We start from the raw sequence: 24,051 nt of genomic DNA, 5'->3' as shown, positions 1-24,051 counted from the left end.
GAAACCTCAAACCTTTATTTCCTACATTGTATTAAGAAATAGAAGAAATGCAAATTTTGTCTTTGACTTGTAAACTTTAACCAACTGGTTATAAAAGTATTTTATTTGCTCAAAAATTATCATCGTTTTTAAATTTATTAGTGCTCCGTTTATTAAAATTTTGTAGAATTTTGGACTGACATATTTGGAAATTTTTGGTAAATGAGGTCAAAGCTCTTTTTGAGCAGTGAACCTGTCATTAAAATTTGTAAAATGTGCAATATGGCCCAAAAACATCTTATTGTATTTTGTTGTGCTCAATCTACTGATTAAGATTAAGAAATAAAACTTTATCCATTTTATGCATTTTGTGAAAAAGTAAAGTAAATCGTGACTATTTATATACGTGGATAAAAAAGAGAGACTGTTGTTGAAAGGAATGATTGCACAGACAAATTGCGCTTCGGTTGAACGGTCAAGCAGTGAATAAATTGCTTTTTGCATTCATTGTTATTTATAACTTCCGCCAATTTGGAATTTGGGCTGCTGAAATTTCTCTCTCCCGTGGTTTTATTGGAAAATACGATTTACACCAATTAAACGTATAGAGGAGTTATATATTTTTAGCGTTAAAATTGGTTGGATTTTTTTTGTGTAATAAAGAATTACTGAAGTATTTTTTTTTTACAAATTTTTGCAATTTCTCAGATAGTTTAACGTATTACCCTACTGTCTCGGACATCAAAAGCGTTCAATTTAATTTGTTCTTCTCTTTAAAATATATTTTTTTATTAATTGGTCTCCAAATGGCACAGAAGTTGTTTATTTTTATCAATAATTTTTCGAGGCTTCGAAATGTTCTACTGACCTTTCATATTTTGTTTTTTATTGACCTGCCTGCCTATCATTTGTCAGTAAAAATGTTCTAATTTAAATTTGTTCTACTGACCTTTCATTTTTGTCACAACTTTCAAATGTCAGTAAAAATGTTTTTTCTGACCTTTCATGTTTTGAAATTACAAATTTTGACTTTTAGGCTATGCTGTAATTTTAGAACTTTTCCTTGTTTTTTTTTGTTTTTTAAGAGTTACCAATTTAGTAAAATTGTTTCTCCTTTAATGCTGTGTAAATGGCTGTGTAAATGCGATTTCCTATTAAATTGTGTTAAAGTTTTTTCGATCGGCTTAGTTAGCTGTCGGCTTAGTTGAACACGATTGGGGAATAGATTGTGTTTGTTCATCCACATTTAACATCATACATAATTCAGTGCAGTACCCTCTCCTAAAAACTAAGACCACCATCACAACGACCATCAACAACTCTTTACTTACCACTACCAACAATACTACCCAAAGTAATAATACTACTACTACTCTTTCTCCCACCACTATTTTTGCTACTTCTACTATTCCCACCATAAATCATAATACTCATTGCGATACTGCCGAAAATTTGCTAGGTTGTTCTTTTCCCTTTTCTCCTAAAGGTAACCGCTTGTTATCCCTTAGTTCTACAACTTCTAATAAAAATGAAAAGGCTATTGACATAACGTATCCTTGCCACAATAACACTAATTCTAATTTATCATGTCGCCCTTACCGAAGCAATTCCGCTTATAACACCAATGCTTCTGAATATAAACTAGAGTGTTGTAATTCTTATTACAACAACTGGTCCGACGACGAGAGTTATAACTTATCACAGCCAGGTTTTAATAACTTGTCTGGTTATAACAACAGTTACAATGAAACAGACGAAGCGTGTCAGCACTCAGAAACGGTCCACGAAATCGATGAAGTTAATAAATTATTTCAAGTAAGTTATAACTCGATTGACACATCATCGACCTGTGGTGTAACGACCTCAACTTGTGGCGCCAACGACTCACATAAAGTTTTATTGCTCAATCATAACCAGAATTATGATAAGTGTAAACAAACTCCTCCGAAGTTAGTTATAAATACGGACAATGATTCGGTTTATGAGTTACCCTACTCGAATGTGGATTTCAACTACGGTCGCCCTCTAGCATCCAGCTCGGATCACTTTATTATGACGTCATACGTGAACTCGGTTGATCCAATTCAGGAGACTTCTGATGATGAAGAAAACGAAGGTCACGTCTGTTTCCTTCCTTTATATGATGTTTTGAAATTTTTTCGCCTTTGAAATCTTCCGAAAACTAAAATAGGTTGTATTCGGTGAATTGGTTGAAAGTCCGTTGAGTTTTACATCAGCGTTTTTGTTCAAGCAAAAAATGAGTATCTTTCTCTAAAAAAACAGTAATAGTGAAATCATTGAGTTGTACGCGCCCATTAATTATGTCACTAAATATAAATTTATTGTTATGATATTATAGGCCTGAATCGCAACTGGAGTAAAAAATAATTTCGTCTGAATTTTTCAATTCATGGCTCCGGGTGAACAAAATTGTACAAACTGGGCAGAAGATTGAACAAGATGGCTCGTGCGAGTCTGTGCGTAGCACAGTTTGTTCCAAAATAGCTCTCAAGGATGCGAAACAACCATTAATTTCTGTCAGAGAAACCGTTGGGAGTATCTGAAACCAACTTATATGCATCGGAGAAAATTACTTGTACTGTTTAGACCGAAAAGAGACGACAAAAACAAAAAGTCCTTACAAAAACACATAACACACGCACAATCACACAAATAAAAAACACCAACGACAAAAAAAACCATTAAAAGTTTTTCTTTTTGGCATTTAATGTATGTTCAAGGTTCGTCGCCGTACAGTTAGGTCTCCTTGGTCTTTTTTCTAAATAACCAGGTGTGGACTGGTTGAGGAAATGTTGTCGGTAATTGTTACTTTGACACAACCTTGAAATGAAACATAGAAATTTTTCGAAAAATTTTGTCATTTTTGATGTCTCATGAGCATTATGAAAATAAATATAAATTTTTTTTAAAATATCTCAGATGTTTTACCAGTGACTTTTGAGAACAATTATTTTGGATTTGGACAAAATTAGTGCCGCTATTTAAAAATAATAATCTGCAATTCTTTTATGATTTGACACCTTTTGCACTCTGCCTCTATTTGTGTCTAACATACAGACGAACTAATTATCTCAGAATGACTGTCTCTCTCTCTCTTTCTCTCTCTGTATCTCCCTTTCGCTCGTAAACATACCGCACACATAGCAGAAACACGCACTCATATAAATACAACCACACAAGCAAAACCACCACACATAAAAAAATTGTTTTCTTTTTGGCAACTCTTCGCTACCCATGGTTCGCATCGTTCATTTAAGTCTTGTTTGTTTTTTATGAAAACTTAGGTGTGGAGTTCTTGAGGAAATTATATCGGTACTTGTAGAATTGATACTAAACTTGAAATGAACTCTTCGGAAATCTTTTCTTAAAACGTCATTTTTGATTTTTCATGAGCATTATGGAACAATTCAATTTTTTTGTAAACAGCTAGATTTAATAAACACAAATTTGTTTTTTAAACCGCAAAGATTAGCAAATAAGAAATAGTTTTTCATTATAATTTTATTTGAACTAAAAATTGAGAAAACTTTTCATCTTCGAGAAAAACTGCAAGAAGAACTGGTTCTTATAATAGTTTTTAGTCAGCAGAAAAGAGAGACGGGAAATATGTTTTTAAAAGTTTTCAGAAGAAATATTGATTATTAATCGTTTTATCGAAGTTTTTTTTCAATAAGCTAAAATCAAGCTAAATTTTTTAGGCTTGAATCTGTAAAAAATTACTCGTGAGAGTCAAGTCAAAATTCCTTTTTAACTTAACTAATGTTGCTACACATTTCTCCGTTTTTAAATCCTAAATTTCAACGCAATGTGTCAGCCCCGTCTACCGAGCGATGTTTTTTCCTCTTTGATTTCTTCGAAATTTTAAAGTGTTCCCCCTTTCCAAATTTCCCTTAATTTTTTTAAATATAAATCAAAACTAGATCCTGAGGTCTACGAAATGGTGGTTTTCGTTTTTCGCTAAGATGCGTAAACAAAAATTGACGATTTGACTGAAGAAAAAAGCCAGCCTCGCATTTATATTCCTCAATTTTAAAAAAAAAACGTTGGAACAATAAGAATAGTTCGTATTGAACTTTTTTCTCTTTAAAATTTAGTTGAAAATTGTTTTTCGTCATAAAATCACGTTGAAATAACTCTGACAGTAATTTTTATCGAGTTGTGACACAACGTTTAATAAACTAAATTTTTGATAAAATTTGACATTGCATGTAACTAAAAGGGAAAAATCAATCAGCAGTGATTCTAGCTTTTTAAAGTAATAGTTAGCTTTGTTCGTCATAGTTAGCTTTGTAAGTTAACTATGACGATTTTTATCTATAACCTCAGGGTAAATAAAAGTTAAATATTGTGAAATTACAAAAGGCCATTTTTGTGAAGCAGGCTATAGAAGGAGATGGTCTCTATATATTGGGTTTCCAGAAAACCAAAGCGTAGAGTGAAAAGATTAGCGATTTTTACTTTCAACACCCGTTTGCTATTTTTTTACTCTTTATTTTACTGTTAAAGGATATCCTCTATAGACATCTTCTGTTACATCTTTTCATTTGTTAATAGCCGCCCTCATCTTCTCAGCCGGCTATTATAGCGCTCCTAATTTTTTTACAATTCAAAGAATTTGAATTGTATTGGGGCGCTGTTTTTTTAAGATGTTTTCACATATTTTTCAATTACTTTGATCTTTCAAAACGGGATAAATAGGTAAAGCCCAGCGGGCACTAAGTTCAATTAGAGGCCCTAGTGGGCTTAGATTGGTGCAGCTGCTGGGATGGCCTCAATTTAAGGTTAAAAGGTCATTTTTAGGAGTTTTTGGGCTCAAAATGGTGCAATTTTTTATATTTTTTGATTGATTAGTGTTAGATGGAAGTTCTTAAAAGTTGATGAAGACTTTTTGCGAGACAAAATTACTCGTTATGACCATTTTACGAGCTATATGTTTTGGTACTACAAAAACAAACACGCAAAATGATACAAATTTTTGCAATTTTTTTCAAGTTTTTTGAAAACTTTTGTCATTTTTTTAGCTTTTCCAGCTGTATGGTCCAGGAAATCTCCTTTATGGTATGATAATAGGGCAATGTGTAGTTTCTAGTGACAATAGATTGGTTTTCAACATTTTATTGTCTCGTATTTTAGCATTTTTTTTTCATAAAATCTGCATTTTTTTTAAGGTTTCATAAAGCTTTTGTCAATTTCTGATATTTGTTTATTCTCAAGTGCCAGAAAACCTATTCCACGTTCTGAAAAGGTTACTGTATGCTTGTTAGTTTCATTGGATTTATTTTATTTATTTTATTGGTCTTTTATTCAGTTTCTCTTTCTTAAGTACCCAGGTTACCTCATACAGGGTTTGATAGTATGTTATTAAATAGTTGCTAGGATGCAATTGAATGGTTTTCAACATTTTGAAAGAACGAATTTCTCTTTTTTGAAATTTTTATAAAAATTATTACCTATCGATCTTTGAACCAATTAATTTTTTAAGGCTTGGAATCGGGTTACTAGACAGCCTCTAGAGACACAGAAAGGATTATTCTTAAGACAATATCACAATTGTCAGCAACATTTCATTAAAATTTGCAATTGTTTTCATTTTTTAAAAAAAATTTTGGGTCATTTTGGAGTTAATCGATCTTCAAGGGCAAATGAACTTTTTAGGTCTTGCAGATGTAATACTGCAGCAATTTCAGAAACAAAAATTTGTTTGAACATATTTCTGAAATGAGTGTATTTAAAGGTATCAAATTTTGCCTTAGGGGTAAAAGCTTCAAAGTTTTAGCAATGATTATATCTTTGTTTAGTTTGTTTGATTGTTTGTTTTTTTTCTCAATTTTTTGAGATCATTTTGTTTGTGTTTTGGCTGGCATTGCTCAACTGATCTGCTGGTCAGTAAGAGTATTTCTAAATTTTTGATTCAATTCTTCGAATTGTATTTCAGGACTTGTCCGGCTATGTTTTTTTGCTTCGTCGAACAAAAAAATGTTTCGCTTTACCTCATTTTGCCGCTTTTTCAACATTTTGCGTGACATCTTTTTGACTTCTCTAGGCTAGTTTCTCTCTTCTCTCATTCTGCTAAAAGTGATTTTGAACATTAGTTGCTCAGCAAAGCAATTCAAAATGAACAAAGTCAGTATAAAAAATTGAAGTCAGAAACAGAAACGGGATAAACCCATAAAGAGCCAATTTTAGATGCCCGCTATTTGAACGTCGTTCCTATAAGTCTTAGTTACTATCTCTAATGCTTATTGGTATTGATAGTAGCCCTTGTAGCCTCTCTCTTAGAAACAGAAGTATGTTCAACTACGAAATGCCATCAAAAGTAATCGGACTTAAAAAATGTTTTTGTTCAAAAATCTTTTTTTTTCATTATCTTCTATTCTTTCAATCCCAATCATGTTTATTGGAATCAACGGCGGCTATTTTACGGCAATCTGCCGTGTATGTTTGTTTATTCTCTTGATGTTTCATTATCAATTTTATGAATTTTGACATCACCCTCATTATCTAAAATCTATTAAACTGCGCTCTCGAAATGAACCATATGAGCTTTGGTCAGCGAGGCTGCAGCTGCAACAGCGGTGGGCAATGCTCAGCGCATTCGAGGTGCACTTAAGTTCAATAAACTGCAATTTTTTTGAAGTGCAGCATCTCATTGCACTTCAATGAAGCGCTCGTTGAAACTGCACTTCAATTTTTCAATAAGTGGTTTCATACTGGGTAAGTGCTCCGATTTATTGAAGATAGGAGCCACTCACTAGGATAAACCGTTGCTGTAAGACAAACCGTTGCTGTAAGATAAACCGTTGCTGTAAGATAAACCGTTGCTGTAAGATAAACCGTTGCTGTAAGATAAGCCTTTGCACTAAGATAAACCGTCGCGAAAACCATTACCACACAAATGGCGCATATTTCAAAAGGCTCTTTGGATCTTTTCAACCATTCCCCCCCCCTTGCAAAAGGGGGGCCTATTCTTGAATAGAATTTAAGCGAGCGATTTATTAACCAATCAGAGACGACTAAACTTTCCGTGTATGTTCATACTGTGTTAAATTGGATAAAATAAAATGCGCCTTGCTAGGGCAATTAGCCGAATTGGAATACAAAGCGAAAAGAATTTCCGACTGGCGGGTCGGTGGGCGCGCGTCGCGGCTTCGCCGCGATAACCGACCCGCGATTTCCGAATTACATCCCACAGTGCGTGAGAGGCATGGCCGTGAACAGCGGTCCGCAATTGCACTTAAACTGATATTCGGCTATCTAAAGTGTAGGCCAAATAATATTGTGGTAAAGTATAACACAAAAGGGGTGGCGATTCTCTACTAGGTACCAAAGGGGGGGGGTCAAATGTTGAAAAGATCCGGCTCTTTTCTGTTATTGCCACCCACCTTATATAGCCAGTCTGTTTGCACCCCCAAATATGTACTTTTTGGTCCTTAGAGATCCCTTATTTTTGTCATAATAAATTGCCGGTACCGGTAGACGAATGGGTGAATTTTTGTTTCCGGTTGTCAAAAAAATTAGTGCCATAAAACTATTCCTGTGAAAGAAGAGCCCAAAAATATTTAAAATACGCATTATTCTTTGTCTGCTTACATTATAAGCAAAAGTTCAATTACCGTATACGTCTTAATTTCAAAACTTCGCTGCATAATTAAATTGTAAATGCCGTTTGTTTATAATTGTATATGTAACTGTATGAAATGCAACCAATATGCTATAACATGCTACAAGTGAGGGGTGCAAATGGATGTGGGGGGGGGGGGCAATAACAGAACAGAGCCCAAAATACAGTAGAACTAATTTGTATGCACACAACTACTTCAATTGACCGGAAGTTTTATTTATCAAACATCTCTGTTAATTACTTAAGATCCCAGTCAGAAGCCAATCTATATCAAATGCGCATTTTTCATAGGTGTCTATTGAACTAATTGTTAACTGTTATCATGGATAACATTGAATTTGAGTGAATTTACTCACGCAAAATGGTAGTGATCTTTTCAACAATGCCCCCCCCTTTTGCAAATCCTTTTGCCCCCCCCCCCTTTATTAACCAATCAGAGACGACTAATAACTTTCCACGCATGCATGCACACGCTATGATAAATTGAATAGAATAAAAGGCGCTAGTGAAAATGGCAGACGTAGCAAAATATAGAAATTTCATTGATGGCCAATCACAATCGAGAAAATGGGAATATTGTTTTCTGATTGACTGATTGCTCAACAAATTCTCCATGTTTTAAAATAGGATATGCGTCTTAACGTAAAATTGCGATAAGCCGAAAAAATAAAATTATACTTTTTTTTGGGGGGGGGGGGGGACTGGTTTCACGTTCGGTTGTGATAGATTCATATCAAGTACCACGGCCCGCTGAGGCATAGCCATGACCCGCGGGGCATGGCCAGATGCGGTAAAAATTATAATCTAGCATTAGGCTATGTCCAATTTAGGCTAATTGAACACTTAACAGTACAGTGTTTTAAATTTCTCAACCAATCACATTCGTTAAAAATTCTACATTTTGGTACGTCTACTTGTTAAGACGTCACCAGAATAAAATACACCGTGGTATGGCAACTAGCCGAACCGGAATATAAAGCGAAAAGAATTTCCGACTGGCGGGTCGAACCGACCCGCGATTTTCGGATTACATCCCACAGCGCATGAGAGGCATGGCCATGAACAGCAGTCAGCAATTGCGCTTAAAATATTATTCGGCTATCTAATCTGTAGGCCAAGTAATATTGTGGTAAAGTATAGCACAGAAGGGGTGGCGATTCTCTACTAGGTACCGAAGGGGGCAATTGTTGAAAAGATCCAATATTAGTTTATGGGCGTAATTGCTGCCTCAACACAAGAGATTTTAAGTACTTAGGATGATATCGCAATTCCTTAAACTGATATCACAGCGTCGAATGAAAAACGCATATCATAACTTCTGGTGTAAAGAAACCTATATTTGTATTGTACCTTCTGACCCGTGAGTTAATCTTTGTAACCAATCACTAGCGATGGTAGAGGAGTTTTATAGATTACCACAACAAAAGTGTGAAGAATTTTTATTTCTAATTTTTAGTAGGTAAAATTTTCATAAGATCGAAGAGAAAGAAGAACAAAAATTATTATATACCAAAAAGCAGAATTATGCAAAGATAAAACTCGCTGAGCAAATTTGATAGATGAGAAAACTTCTTTGAGTTTTTTTGTTATTTATTTTACAGTAATTTTTATCTTTAACGAGTTGTTATATGCCTAAACAGGTACACCTATAACAAATACCTTCGGAACGCTTTCCACAAAACGAGTTGTTAAACAGATATGAATAAATAGGTGAGGTCTCAACAAAAAGACGTGCCAAAATATAGCAATTTCTACAAATCTGATTGGTCGAGAATTGTAAAACACTGCAAATTGTGCTTTCGGATAATCTAAGTTCAACATAGCCTAATTCTAGATCCCCGTTTTACCGCACGTGGTCATGCCTCGCAGGCCAGGCCATGCTTCAGTAGCCTGTGAGGTTTGATTTTAATCTATCATTGCGAAACGTGATATCAGTTTCCCGCAGAAAATAGTATTGGATCTTTTCAACAACTGCCCCCCTTTTGAACCTAGTAGAGAACCACCCCTTCTGTCCTATACTTTACCACAAAATTACTTGGCCGACAGTTTAGATAGCCGAATAAAAGTTTAAGCGCAATTGCCGACCGCTGTTCACGGCCATGCCTCTCATGCGGTGTGGGATGTAATCCGAAAATCGCCGGTCGGTTATCGCGGCGAAGCCGCGACGCGCACCCACGGACACGCCAGTTGGAATTTTTTTTCGTTTTGTATTCTAATTCGGCTAATTAACATTGAATGGCATATTTGTTCTATTAGTATGCGCATACGTGGAAAGTTATTAGTCGTCTTTGATTGGTTAATGAGTTGCTCGCTTAAATTCTATTCAAAAAGACCCCCCTTTTGCAAAGGGGGGCAATTGTTGAAAAGATTCATGGTATTCTCTACTTCGGATTAACGCTATTTCTGAGCATATTTTTTAAATCGTTTATTTTGTATTTTAAAACATGAAAAGTGTGGTGAGTGCGTTTTGGGGCCAATCAGAAAGCAGTATTAACATTTTTGCAATTCTGATTGATCAGCAATGTATTTTCTGTATTTTGATGTCTGCCATTTTCACTAGCGCCGTAAAAGGATTTCTTACAAATATATTTCGTTGTGCTAATAGAAATGGCAGAGGTACCAGATTTTGAAGTTTTATTCCTGGCCAACCAGAATTTTTAAATTATGATACTGCTTTCTGGTTGCTTTCTTGCATTTTTAACGTTGTGCTTAACGCCTTTCCTAGAACAATTATGTTAATGTTTACATCTAATCTTAACACACGGAAATTTTGATGAGCATATTACATACTCATCAAATTTCCGTGTTTTAAGATTAAATGTAAACATTAACATAATTATGCTCAGGAATCGCGTTACGCCCAACGTTAAAAATCATACTCTTTGGGTACATTGGTCTCATGTACGGTGGTGATAGATTCATATCAGGTCCCGTGGACCTCTGAGGCATGCACATGACCAGTAAAGCGTGGCCAAAAACGATAGATTTTACTATCTATAATTAGGTTTTGTAAACTGTAGGTTAATTGAACGCTTAAAATTACAGTGCTTTCAACTTCTCGGTCAATCAAAATCAAAAACTTCTATATTGTGGTACGTCTATTTGTTCAGACGTCACCGTACTTAGTAACTGAACAAGTAACTGCTGAAATTTACGTTCGAAATATTTTATCACAAGGCAAGATTGCCTGAAAATTGTATTCCGTTTGCATTAATTTATTGTTGAATGTTTATTGATGGGTCAGTTTTGAATGAACAGAAAATCAGATTGACTACAGTACAGAAATACCTTATTCACTAACTGAGAAGATTGTTGATGTGAGGGCAATAGGAATCTGCTGTATTAGCTCGGTGACTTAGTTTGCTAAAATAATTTAAATATATTTTTGTATGTAAAAGGAAAGAAACAGACTTTACAGATGGTAATTAGGAGACGTTTGTCGGAGGAGTTGGTCCGCTTGTTAGTCGAGGGCCTCCCGGTTTGACCAGGCATCTGTCTCTTCGACGGACTCTCTCTGCACCTTCACGTGAGTTTTAAAATCATTGTCAGTACACCAAGAAAGGATTCGGTATCAGTTAGCCATAGTCAAAACTTGAATCGTCGGGGCTTCTCACTTCTTGCAACTGGGTTTGTTACTCGCTAAGCAGAAAAAAAAATGTTGCCGAAGCCCAGTGGTCAGTTAGATAAAAAAGAGTATTAATCTATTATATTGTACTTACGATCACAGCTGTAATTGCCTTTTTGTTTTTATCATTGTTAAGCTGTTTTGGGAGCTCAATTACCAAGGTCATGTTGGTTACAATAATGATCAGAATGTCTTTGCGGAGTTGATGTGCTTTTTAACCGATGCGAGGCTAATAAGACTTAGCGTGGGGAGATGTTTATTTTTTGCGCGCTCTTCAAACACGCTGTTCAAAACAATTGCATACATCTAAATACAATGGTTTCATTATGGGTATTGAACAAGTTATGGTTCGGCTTTAATATCGAATTCTAACATATGTATTGTTTTTTTTGTAGAAAATTTTGTTTTGGCGGCAGCAATTGTAACTTTTCCACATTTGACAGTACCTTGAATGGTTCCAGATTTATAATTGTCTGCCATCTTCAGTATTGATTACGCGCTCAATTGTGTTAGATGTAATCATTTAGTTTTGCTCTGGCAGTTGGGTTGTTCCTTCAACATCGGTTATAGACATAGAAATCTTGCGAGACCAGAAGTTATCTGGCAAGAATCTGAAATATAACGCTTGCAATGTGGAGGGATTTGTTGCACGGTTCTTGCAATCTCGTTCCGATTTCAAACTCAAAGTGTTCCATTTGTGGCTATTATACCATAACTCTGTGTACAGTGAAAAAATTTTCATTCAATTTATGGTGCTTCAAAAATAAACGATTTCATAGAAAACCACAAGAGGAGATCTGTTAATGTATTGTCTCAGGAACGACAGAAAGAGAGTTATTAATTGCTCTCGAACGAAGTTTTTAGCAATTATGTATAGTCCTTTTTTGTGCAATATTTAGCTTGACCGTTTTTCGTCCGACTTTTTGCACTCAAAACGGGATAAAGAGGTAGCGCTCGGAGGGCATTAAGTTCTCTTAGAGCCATAAGCCTTGATATACTCTAACAATGCGATTCGCCAAAACTGTTTTGAGGAGACAAGTTCATTGTGTGAAGTGCATTTCTTAATCTCAAGGTTCGACCCTCTCAGTCAACCCCCCCCCCCCACCCGTCATCACCCCATATTACCCCCCTCGACCCTCCACCCTCCTCCACCTTTCCATTCCAACTCCCCTCTCATCTAGCCTTCTCAACCCTACCCCCATTGGTTGACCAAACTCCCCCACGCTTACCCCCCCCCCCCCCACTCACACACACACACAACACACACCCACCGGTCACCCCAGAATGCTAGCATCCATAGGCCTCACCTGGCTACTTCTGATGGCAACCGGTCCAGCTCTTCCAGTTTTTGAGTAACGGTTTTTGAACCGGTTTATTTGCTATCACTTCAAAACGTTACAAAACTGGAATTGAAGTTCAGGATTGATGGTTAAGTTCTGATTTGCAGCATCAAGCAAAATCTTTTCTCGAAAAGTCTGATTGCGTTAGTGTTTGCCAACTTTTCACTGCATTTGTAGTTCTTGCAATTCATTCAGCTGCATATTTGTGATTCCAGTGCCAAATTATATTGGCGTTCTCTACTGATCCGCCATATTTTCTCATCTCCTGAGTTTAAGTTTCCTGAAAGTACGAAGTCAGTTTGTCTATCAGCTGCAAGGATTCTGGGTCTACTTTAATAATTTCACAGACATTTTGTAATTCCTTACATTATCGAAGGAGGCAGATACCATTGGTTCATCATGACGCATGGAATCAATTGTAACGTCAACGCTACTTCATGGTTGTTTTCATAAACTTTTTTCAGGCTGAGTTCACGTATCTTCCTGTTAAAATTTTGACACATTTGAAAAAAGCAGCTTTTTTCTGACTTGACTTGTTTTCCAATGGTAATGGCTGTAACTTCACATATACAGGTGTTGCATTTCTAGCTTTTACTATGGGTAGTATTCTTTGTTTCTATTTTTTTGAGACTCATGTTCATCAAGGATTAAAGAGAATCTGCTCTGCAGGGAGTTACCCGAAGTGAATTTGCTCATGTTTTGTTTCGATATTTTGTCTAATGTAAAAAGTAGAATGCGCCTCAGTATATTTGGCACAAGTAAATTTGAATGATAAAGTTGCATCCGGTTTAATTACATTGCGTTAAGTTAATTGTTTTATACTTATTTGTGCGCTGGTACCTTAATTATGTGCTTATGCCATAATTGTAAGTTTAGAACGATAAAATTGTTTTTATGGTTATTTGGCCTTGCGTATATTCGAGTTTGGTACTTTGGCTTTGGGTATTTTGGAAGTAGGTAGTTTGGCATTGGGTATTTTGGTATTGGGTATATTGTCATGACACCGTTGAAACAAAGTGTTGTATTAATAGAACGCTTGCTCATGCCTTCAATTGAGAAAAATGTTGATCGTTTTTAATTACTGCTTCTTTAACTGTTTTTTTTCACTTCTTTTTTACTGTAATTACTTTTTCTGCGAATTTCTGGCCAAAATACTTTTGATAGAATCCAGTTATTTAGTTATATGTTGACATCTTATATCGAAATTCTTTTATTGATTGAAAATTAAACTTTCTTTCAAAGCAACGGGGAAACTTGGTGTAGTACACATGAAGAGCGTACTTTAAAGTGAATTCAAAGAGAAGCGATGAAAACCTGTTATAGATACTATTTTTTTAATTTAGCAAATATGAACTTTTTCCGTTTTAATTACCTCTTGGTTCAGATGTTTGTCTATGCAATTGGGACTGCAAATTGAAAACAGCTATCCCGAATTAACATTTGGTTGAGATGATTGTGGGGCTGGTTTTTAAGTTGTTTCAAGAGAATCTTTTTAAATTTCTGAAGATTAAAATCATATTTTAGTAAACAAACGAAATGCCCTAATAAGGTTTGAACATCCTGTATTATATGTTTTTGATTCAGATGAATCAGATAACACGACAAACTCTGACTTCTATTTTGTGGTGTTCATCCATTTTAGATGGTTGAGCATTTTCCTTTTTCAACTGCCCTGTAATGAATAATTTTTTCTTCTCCAAATTTTAATTGAAACACTACTTGGTTATGAAACTTATGTTTGTTGATAAATCAGTTCATGAAATCAGTCGCCAGCAGCTCATCTCGTGAAACGATTCAATCAATTAAGACGTCAATATAGATGCAGAAAGATCGTCACAATCGGGTGTTCAATTTGAACCAACGAACCTATCCAATCGGCTTTTTAAATTATGCAGGCACGTTGACTAATGTTTATCCATGCTATTTTAATCTCGTTCTTACGAATGGTTTGTTAATGGTGTGAAAATCTCATGCAACACAGCAGATAATCTTGTAATAGAGTCACTGCTAAAGTTCACAGTTTTTGTTATCGACTAGTTTTGATAAATACTGTTCAATAACCAATTGAAGCTAGCTGTGAACACGATAACTGAAGTGAAAGAAAGTGAATTGAATAATTTCTTTTGAAGCTATTTTGCACACTATTACACAGCTAAGTTCAAGTCTTTTGGTGGTAGATTTTGCATTTGAAAATTATTAGTTTGAACGTTAGTTTTCTGTTCAATTTAATCTGTTAAAGTTATCAAGTTTTATCTATTGACATTTAATTAGAGGTAAAATATTTTCTATTTTTTTGCTGACGTTATGAAGTGTACTCTAAAACATATTAGAGCCTTTTAGCTCTAAATTGTACGTAAAAGGAAACAATTGAGCATGTCAATAACAATTTTCCTCAAATTTCCACCTTTTTACACCTTTCGGGGACAAATTGTGTACCAATTTTCCTCAGTTTACGAGACTAATTGCTGCTATTTGTCAAAGTGTACTGTGTTCAAAGCTGCTTGATTTGCAAAATTTATAGTCCCAACGGCGGAATTTTGTATGTATGCAATATTTCTGCTTGTATTTATCTAAATATTCATGTCTTCAAATGCTTTTCTATAATTTATTACCATGAACTGGGGTGCGTTTATTTGCGTTAATAGTTTTGATTTTTTTCTGGATTGATACTTTTCTTCATCTGTTTATTACAAGGGCGTCGCCTTTCCCTTTTTCGGATAATCTAAGTTCAACATAGCCTAATTCTAGATCCCCGTTTTACCGCACGTGGTCATGCCTCGCAGGCCAGGCCATGCTTCAGTAGCCTGTGAGGTTTGATTTTAATCTATCATTGCGAAACGTGATATCAGTTTCCCGCAGAAAATAGTATTGGATCTTTTCAACAACTGCCCCCCTTTTGAACCTAGTAGAGAACCACCCCTTCTGTCCTATACTTTACCACAAAATTACTTGGCCGACAGTTTAGATAGCCGAATAATAGTTTAAGCGCAATTGCCGACCGCTGTTCACGGCCATGCCTCTCATGCGGTGTGGGATGTAATCCGAAAATCGCCGGTCGGTTATCGCGGCGAAGCCGCGACGCGCACCCACGGACACGCCAGTTGGAATTTTTTTTCGTTTTGTATTCTAATTCGGCTAATTAACATTGAATGGCATATTTGTTCTATTAGTATGCGCATACGTGGAAAGTTATTAGTCGTCTTTGATTGGTTAATGAGTTGCTCGCTTAAATTCTATTCAAAAAGACCCCCCTTTTGCAAAGGGGGGCAATTGTTGAAAAGATTCATGGTATTCTCTACTTCGGATTAACGCTATTTCTGAGCATATTTTTTAAATCGTTTATTTTGTATTTTAAAACATGAAAAGTGTGGTGAGTGCGTTTTGGGGCCAATCAGAAAGCAGTATTAACATTTTTGCAATTCTGATTGATCAGCAATGTATTTTCTGTATTTTGATGTCTGCCATTTTCACTAGCGCCGTAAAAGGATTTCTTACAAATATATTTCGTTGTGCTAATAGAAATGGCAGAGGTACCAGATTTTGAAGTTTTATTCCTGGCCAACCAGAATTTTTAAATTATGATACTGCTTTCTGGTTGCTTTCTTGCATTTTTAACGTTGTGCTTAACGCCTTTCCTAGAACAATTATGTTAATGTTTACATCTAATCTTAACACACGGAAATTTTGATGAGCATATTACATACTCATCAAATTTCCGTGTTTTAAGATTAAATGTAAACATTAACATAATTATGCTCAGGAATCGCGTTACGCCCAACGTTAAAAATCATACTCTTTGGGTACATTGGTCTCATGTACGGTGGTGATAGATTCATATCAGGTCCCGTGGACCTCTGAGGCATGCACATGACCAGTAAAGCGTGGCCAAAAACGATAGATTTTACTATCTATAATTAGGTTTTGTAAACTGTAGGTTAATTGAACGCTTAAAATTACAGTGCTTTCAACTTCTCGGTCAATCAAAATCAAAAACTTCTATATTGTGGTACGTCTATTTGTTCAGACGTCACCGTACTTAGTAACTGAACAAGTAACTGCTGAAATTTACGTTCGAAATATTTTATCACAAGGCAAGATTGCCTGAAAATTGTATTCCGTTTGCATTAATTTATTGTTGAATGTTTATTGATGGGTCAGTTTTGAATGAACAGAAAATCAGATTGACTACAGTACAGAAATACCTTATTCACTAACTGAGATTGTTGATGTGAGGGCAATAGGAATCTGCTGTATTAGCTCGGTGACTTAGTTTGCTAAAATAATTTAAATATATTTTTGTATGTAAAAGGAAAGAAACAGACTTTACAGATGGTAATTACGAGACGTTTGTCGGAGGAGTTGGTCCGCTTGTTAGTCGAGGACCTCCCGGTTTGACCAGGCATCTGTCTCTTCGACGGACTCTCTCTGCACCTTCACGTGAGTTTTAAAATCATTGTCAGTACACCAAGAAAGGATTCGGTATCAGTTAGCCATAGTCAAAACTTGAATCGTCGGGGCTTCTCACTTCTTGCAACTGGGTTTGTTACTCGCTAAGCAGAAAAAAAAATGTTGCCGAAGCCCAGTGGTCAGTTAGATAAAAAAGAGTATTAATCTATTATATTGTACTTACGATCACAGCTGTAATTGCCTTTTTGTTTTTATCATTGTTAAGCTGTGATGGGAGCTCAATTACCAAGGTCATGTTGGTTACAATAATGATCAGAATTTCTTTGCGGAGTTGATGTGCTATTTAACCGATGCGAGGCTAATAAGGCTTAGCGTGGGGAGATGTTTATTTTTTGCGCGCTCTTCATTGCATTCATCTAAATACAATGGTTTCATTATGGGCATTGAACAAGTTATGGTTCGGCTTTAATATTGAATTCTAACATATGTATTGTTTTTTTTTTAGAAAATTTTGTTTTGGCGGCAGCAATTGTAACTTTTCTACATTTGACAGTACCTTGAATGGTTCCAGATTTATAATTGTCTGCCATCTTCAGTATTGATTACGCGCTCAATTGTGTCAGATTTAATCATCTAGTTTTGCTCTGGTAGTTGGGTTGTTCCTTCAACATCGGCTATAGACCTAGAAATCTTGCGAGACAAAAAGTTTTCTGGCAAGAATCTGAAATATAACGCTTGCAATGTGGAGGGATTTGTTGCACGGTTCTTGCCATCTCGTTCCGATTTCAAACTCAAATTGTTCCATTTGTGGCTATTATACCATAACACTGTGTAGAGAAACAAGACTTACCTTGAAAGAGTTTAATAGGTGAAAAAATTTTCATTCAATTTATGGTGCTTCAAAAATCAACGATTTCATAGAAAACCACAAGAGGAGATCTGTTAATGTATTGTCTCAGGAACGACAGAAAGAGAGTTATTAATTGCTCTCGAACGAAGTTTTTAGCAATTATGTATAGTCCTTTTTTGGGCAATTTTTAGCTTGACCGTTTTTCATCTGACTTTTCGTCCTCAAAACGGGATAAGAGGTAGCTCTCGGAGGGCATTAAGTTCTCTTAGAGCCATAAGCCTTGATATACTCTATGAATGTGATTCGCCAAAACTGTTTTGAGGAGACAAGTTCATTGTGTGAAGTGCAGTTCTTAATCTTAAGGTTCGACCCTCTCAGTCAACCCCCCCCCCACCCGTCATCACCCCATATTACCCCCCCCCTCCCCCCACCCCTCGACACTCCACCCTCCTCCACCTTTCCATTTGAACTCCCCTCTCATCTAGCCTTCTCAACCCTACCCCCATTGGTTGACCAAACTCCCCCACGCTTACCCCCCCCCCCCCCCCCACACACACACACACACCACACACCCACTGGTCACCCCAGAATGCTAGCATCCATAGGCCTCACCTGGCTACTTCCGATGCCAACCGGTCCAGCTCTTCTAGTTTTTGAGTAACGGTTTTTGAACCGATTTATTTGCTATCACTACAAAACGTTACAAAACTGGAATTGAAGTTCAGGAATGATGATTAAGTTCTGATTTGCAGCATCAAGCAAAATCTTTTCTCGAAAAGTCTGATTGCATGAGTGTTTGCCAACTTTTCACTGCATTTGTAGTTCTTGCAATTCATTCAGCTGCATATTTGTGATTCCAGTGCCAAATTATATTGCCGTTCTCTACTGATCCGCCATATTTTCTCATCTCGAATTTAAGTTTCCTGAAAGTACGAAGTCAGTTTGTCTACCAGCTGCAAGGATTCTGGGTCTACTTTAATAATTTCACAGACATTATGTAATTCCTGAGTTACATTATCGAAGGAGGCAGATACCATTGGTTCATGATGACGCATGGAATCAGTAGTAACGTCAACGCTACTTCATGGTGGTTTTCATAAACTTTTTTCATGCTGAGTTAACTTATCTTCCTGTTAAAATTTTGACACATTTGAAAAAAGCAGATTTTTTTCTGAATTGACTTGCTTTCCAATGGTAATGGCTGTAACTTCACATTTACAGGTGTTGCATTTCTACCTTTTACTATGGGTAGTATTCTTTGTTCCTATTTTTTTTTTTGAAACTCATGTTCATCAAGGATTAAAGATAATCTGCTCTGCAGGGAGTTACCCGAATTGAGTTCGCTCATGTTTTATTTCGATATTTTGTCTAATGTAAAAAGTAGAATGCGCCTAAGTATATTTGGCACAAGTAAATTTGAATGATAAAGTTGCATCCGGTTTAATTACATTGCGTTAAGTTAATTGTTTTATACTTATTTGTGCGCTGGTACCTTAATTATGTGCTTATGCCATAATTGTAAGTTTAGAACGATAAAATTGTTTTTATGGTTATTTGGCCTTCCGTATATTCAAATTTGGTACTTTGGCTGTGGGTATTTTGGAAGTAGGTAGTTTGGCATTGGTTATTTTGGTATTGGGTATATTGTCATGACACCGTTGAAACAAAGTGGGGAGAACCTCAGAACATTGTGTTGCGTTTGGGTTTTGATTTGGAAACGTCGGTTTTGACTTGGAAACGTACCTAGTCTGTTGTACTGTGTTGCGAATTATCGATGCATTTTTAACATTGGATATTGGAACTTTTTCTTTTCCCTTTGTTTAAGTTGTCGCTGCTTCATTGTTGTATTAATAGAACGCTTGCTCATGCCTTCAACTGAGAAATGTTAATCGTTTTTAATCACTGCTTCTTTAACCGTTTTTTTTTCACTTTTTTTACTGTAATTACTTTTACAGCGAGTTTCTGGCCAAAATACTTTGATAGAATCCAGTTATTTAGTTATATGTTGACATCTTATATCGAAATTCTTTTATTGATTGAAAATTAAACTTTCTTTCAAAGCAACGGGAAACTTGGTGTAGTACACATGGAGAGCGTACTTTAAAGTGAATTCAAAGAGAAGCGATGAAAACCTGTTATAGATACTATTTTTTTAATTTAGCAAATATGAACTTTTTCCGTTTTAATTACCTCTTGGTTCAGATGTTTGTCTATGCAATTGGGACTGCAAATTGAAAACAGCTATCCCGAATTAACATTTGGTTGAGATGATTGTGGGGCTGGTTTTTAAGTTGTTTCAAGAGAATCTTTTTAAATTTCTGAAGATTAAAATCATATTTTAGTAAACAAACGAAATGCCCTAATAAGGTTTGAACATCCTGTATTATATGTTTTTGATTCAGATGAATCAGATAACACGACAAACTCTGACTTCTATTTTGTGGTGTTCATCCATTTTAGATGGTTGAGTATTTTCCTTTTTCAACTGCCCTGTAATGAATAATTTTTTCTTCTCTAAATTTTAATTGAAACACTACTTGGTTATGAAACTTATGTTTGTTGATAAATCAGTTCATGAAATCAGTCGCCAGCAGCTCATCTCGTGAAACGATTCAATCAATTAAGACGTCAATATAGATGCAGAAAGATTGTCACAATCGGGTGTCCAATTTGAACCAACGAACCTATCCAATCGGCTTTTTAAATTATGCAGGTACGTTGACTAATGTTTATCCATGCTATTTTGTTCTCGTTCTTACGAATGGTTTGTTAATGGTGTGAAAATCTCATGCAACACAGCAGATAATCTTGTAATAGAGTCACTGCTAAACTTCACAGTTTTTGTTATCGACTAGTTTTGATAAATACTGTTCAATAACCAATTGAAGCTAGCTGTGAACACGATAACTGAAGTGAAAGAAAGTGAATTGAATAGTTTCTTTTGAAGCTATTTTGCACACTATTACGCAGCTAAGTTCAAGTCTTTTGGTGGTAGATTTTGCATTTGAAAATTATTAGTTTGAACGTTAGTTTTCTGTTCAATTTAATCTGTTAAAGTTATCAAGTTTTATCTATTGACATTTAATTAGAGAGGTAAAATATTTTCTATTTTTTTGCTGACGTTATGAAGTGTACTGTCACGCCCCTATTTCGTCCCTCATAGTTTCGTGATGATATTCCTTAAATATCCATAAATAAGTGCTATAAATTAGTTCATATTCAATTAGTTTCAAGGCCATATATAGCCAGTATTTCCATCTAGGCCTGTAACCCCTAATTTGTTTATGTTTATGAGAAACAACCGCAGATTGACAGTTTTACTAGCAAACACTCCAAGTGCCTAAAAGCCTCAATATTTACTTTTTTGAGTTTCTTGATGATAAATTCACATAATCAGTAAATAACTTCATGAGAGATTATGTACTTGGTGAAGTAATCATTCTGATAAAGTAGGTGCTAATACGGAATTGTATATGTACTGAACAAACACCAAGAGACGTACAAAAGCCGGAAATTGCCCAACTTGAAAATCAGTAAATATTTGCGAAGGACCAATACAACTCAAGGCACAGCCCTGCGGAACTTACGATCACCAGAACACCGGAGAACCAGCCTAAAAATCAGTTGCCTATCACCTTATAAAACTTGATAAACTTGAGAAACTTCTTGTTAAAATTATTAAATAATTCTTGCTAAAAATAATTAAAGATTGAACTGGAAATTCTCTTGAAAAACCTCCAAGTTTGATAAACTTAGTTACAGAAGAAATAGCGACTAACTAAACACTAAAATGCAAGGCAAACTAGTGGATATATCACGCATCTGAACCGCTCAATAAAAGGCTATTACTAGCTAATTTTATTCAAAATATATCTGCTAAAAATCGCACTGTGAAACACCAAAATAAGTCCTTGTAAAATGCTAATTATTCAAGTTAATTACTCCTCATATAAACCTCAATAACACCACGAGGAACACTATAAAAAATCAGTGCGTAACATGGTGACAGGAGTTATTAACTGTTTTTCAGTTTAACGGACCAATAATTCGATTAATTCCTTGATATTTTCGATATTTCCTTTCTTTATTCTGTTGTTTTCTTTCTTCTCTTCTTCTTCATTACCTTAAGAGCCTCCAATCATCCAGAACCACATCCAGCACTTCCTTTCCGAGCAAGATGATAACACAAAAAGCAGTAACAAAGGAAAGAATGGGTGGAAACCGTGTTTGTGTCTCTGTGGACTAAATGCAACGGCAATGCAAAAGTGTTTGAGTGCACAATAACTGGAACAAACTCAACCACAGCCGCCACAACGGACAAAAACAACACAGGGTATTTGCAAACGAGGATATTGTGAGTAAATGAATTTGTAAAATTAATTTTGGTGCTTTATTTATGTCAATTTATAAAGAACAAATTCTCCCCGCTATTAATAATTGTCGCTCTTCCCCCAATTTTGTTGAACATATTGAAGGAAATCACATTAATTATACCCAAAGCAACAGTAAAACGCAAGCCCAGATAGTAACCGCTTTCTCCTCTTCATTTTATAAGTCTATCGTTATTTATGTGCTAGATAAAGATGACAAACGTGTTGCAATTTATTGGACAGCAAAAAGTCTAAATCAAAAAGTTCGCAAATTTGGCCTTATTCGTAACAAACTTCAATCTGATAGAGATATTAACCTTGATAACATCATCACTGATTATCAGATAACATCAGAATAATAAATTACTGAAACCATCACTTAATTATTAACTAAAAAGTGGGCAAAACAAAGTTTAAACAAAAAAATAAAAAACAATTATATTTTATTTCCCCGCCCAGCTCCGGAGGTTAATGAATCAAACAGTGACTTCGGTCATTATGCTGTTGCCTATCTGAGTGCAGCTTCCACAAGGCCTGTGCGGTCGTGGTCCCCACGAATTTTCCTAGACTAAGGGGCACTCTTTAGAGGTGAGACTTCGGCGGCCCATACGGCTTCAACGATATAAGTCTGACGATTCGACCGGAGCTTTAGGAATAGGTATATAAGCAGCCCATCTTTATTATTCTCTGAACGAATGGTTTCAATAGTTACTTTTCTGATATTCTTGTGCTATTCATTTAACTGTTTTCATCTCTTAAAACCTCTTAATCTCTCCATTAAGTTAAGTTAAGTGTGCTATTTAATACTTTAGAACGAAAGTAAGACTGATAGAACGAAAAGTATATAATCTAAACGGGTAAAAAGCAAAAGGGCACACGCGCAGATCAACATCACGCCTTTTTCCGGATCAGAAACGGATAATTTTATCGAGTTCGAACAACTAATAACAGGTGCAACCGGAGTCGCAGCAATCGCAAACGCGCAACAAGCGAACTTTTTACAGTTACATTTAGAAGGAGACGCTTTACGATACTTCTTAACCCTACCAGAGGCTACCAGACTAGTCTTTGAAGACAGTATAACAGCTCTAAGAAATAGATTTACGCAGGATGACTTGAGAGAGATCAGAATTATAAAGTTAGAGAATCAAAAGTTTAATTCAAAAACAGACACTGTAAAAAATTTCTTAGTAAAGTTAAGAACTGAAGCCAATAAAGCATATCCAGCACCTGAAATAGTAGTAGCGCCAGCAGGACACGGTGATGCGGAAGCTCGTAGATTTGAAATAGAGACAGCAGCAAGAGATTCTGCTCTAGAAACTTCAGAAAACAGAAAAAACGAGCAAATAAAGCGCTTCTTTATTAAGTCCATGCCAAACTGGCTTAAGCCTAAGCTCTTAGAAAGGCCAGATACAGATACCATTGATCAATTATGCACCTTAGCTAGCCAACAAATTGCAATAAGGGAGATGTGTAATAGAGAAGAGTACTTCGATGACGGATTTAATGAAATAACGGAAACAAACACTGATAAAATGTTAAAAGCAATAACTGTTATTTCAAATAATCAAAAAGAACTTCTGCAGAAACTTGAGCAGAGAACAGCACCTAAAAATGAGCCACCAGAACAAGGCCCAGTAAACATTTTTACACCACATTATCCACAGCAAGCTTATAAACAAAGTTATAGACAAAATTTCCGCCCTCAATATCAGAATTATCGACCAAATTACCGTCAATATCAACCCAATTATCGTCAGTTTCAGCAAAATTATCGGCCCCAGCAACAGTATGCCCCCCGTGCTAATAATTACCGAGAGTTTAGACCACAATTTAAT

The 24,051-nt window shown here is 35.7% G+C and overlaps 1 protein-coding gene across 5 annotated transcripts in view; it reads left to right on the top strand.

Moving 5' to 3' along the window:
• Positions 1-24,051, top strand: part of LOC142351019 (uncharacterized) — a 179,842-nt gene that overhangs the window by 28,581 nt on the left and 127,210 nt on the right. For 3 of the 5 annotated variants that reach the window (XM_075403071.1, XM_075403068.1, XM_075403070.1), the window contains exons 2-3: positions 1,184-2,095; positions 16,916-17,023. The exons of 1 other annotated variant lie outside the window; for it this stretch is intronic. In XM_075403071.1, coding sequence (XP_075259186.1) covers positions 1,184-2,095; positions 16,916-17,023 — 1,020 coding nt within the window. The remainder of the gene's footprint in view (positions 1-1,183; positions 2,096-16,915; positions 17,024-24,051) is intronic. One more of the 5 variants, XM_075403069.1, reaches the window with a different exon arrangement.

The sequence above is a fragment of the Convolutriloba macropyga genome, chromosome 12 (assembly GCF_964194025.1).
Source record: "Convolutriloba macropyga chromosome 12, txConMacr16.3, whole genome shotgun sequence".
Taxonomy (NCBI): domain Eukaryota; kingdom Metazoa; phylum Xenacoelomorpha; order Acoela; family Convolutidae; genus Convolutriloba; species Convolutriloba macropyga.
The sequence above is the reverse complement of the archived record's forward strand: the minus strand, read 5'-3'. Positions and strand labels throughout refer to the sequence as shown.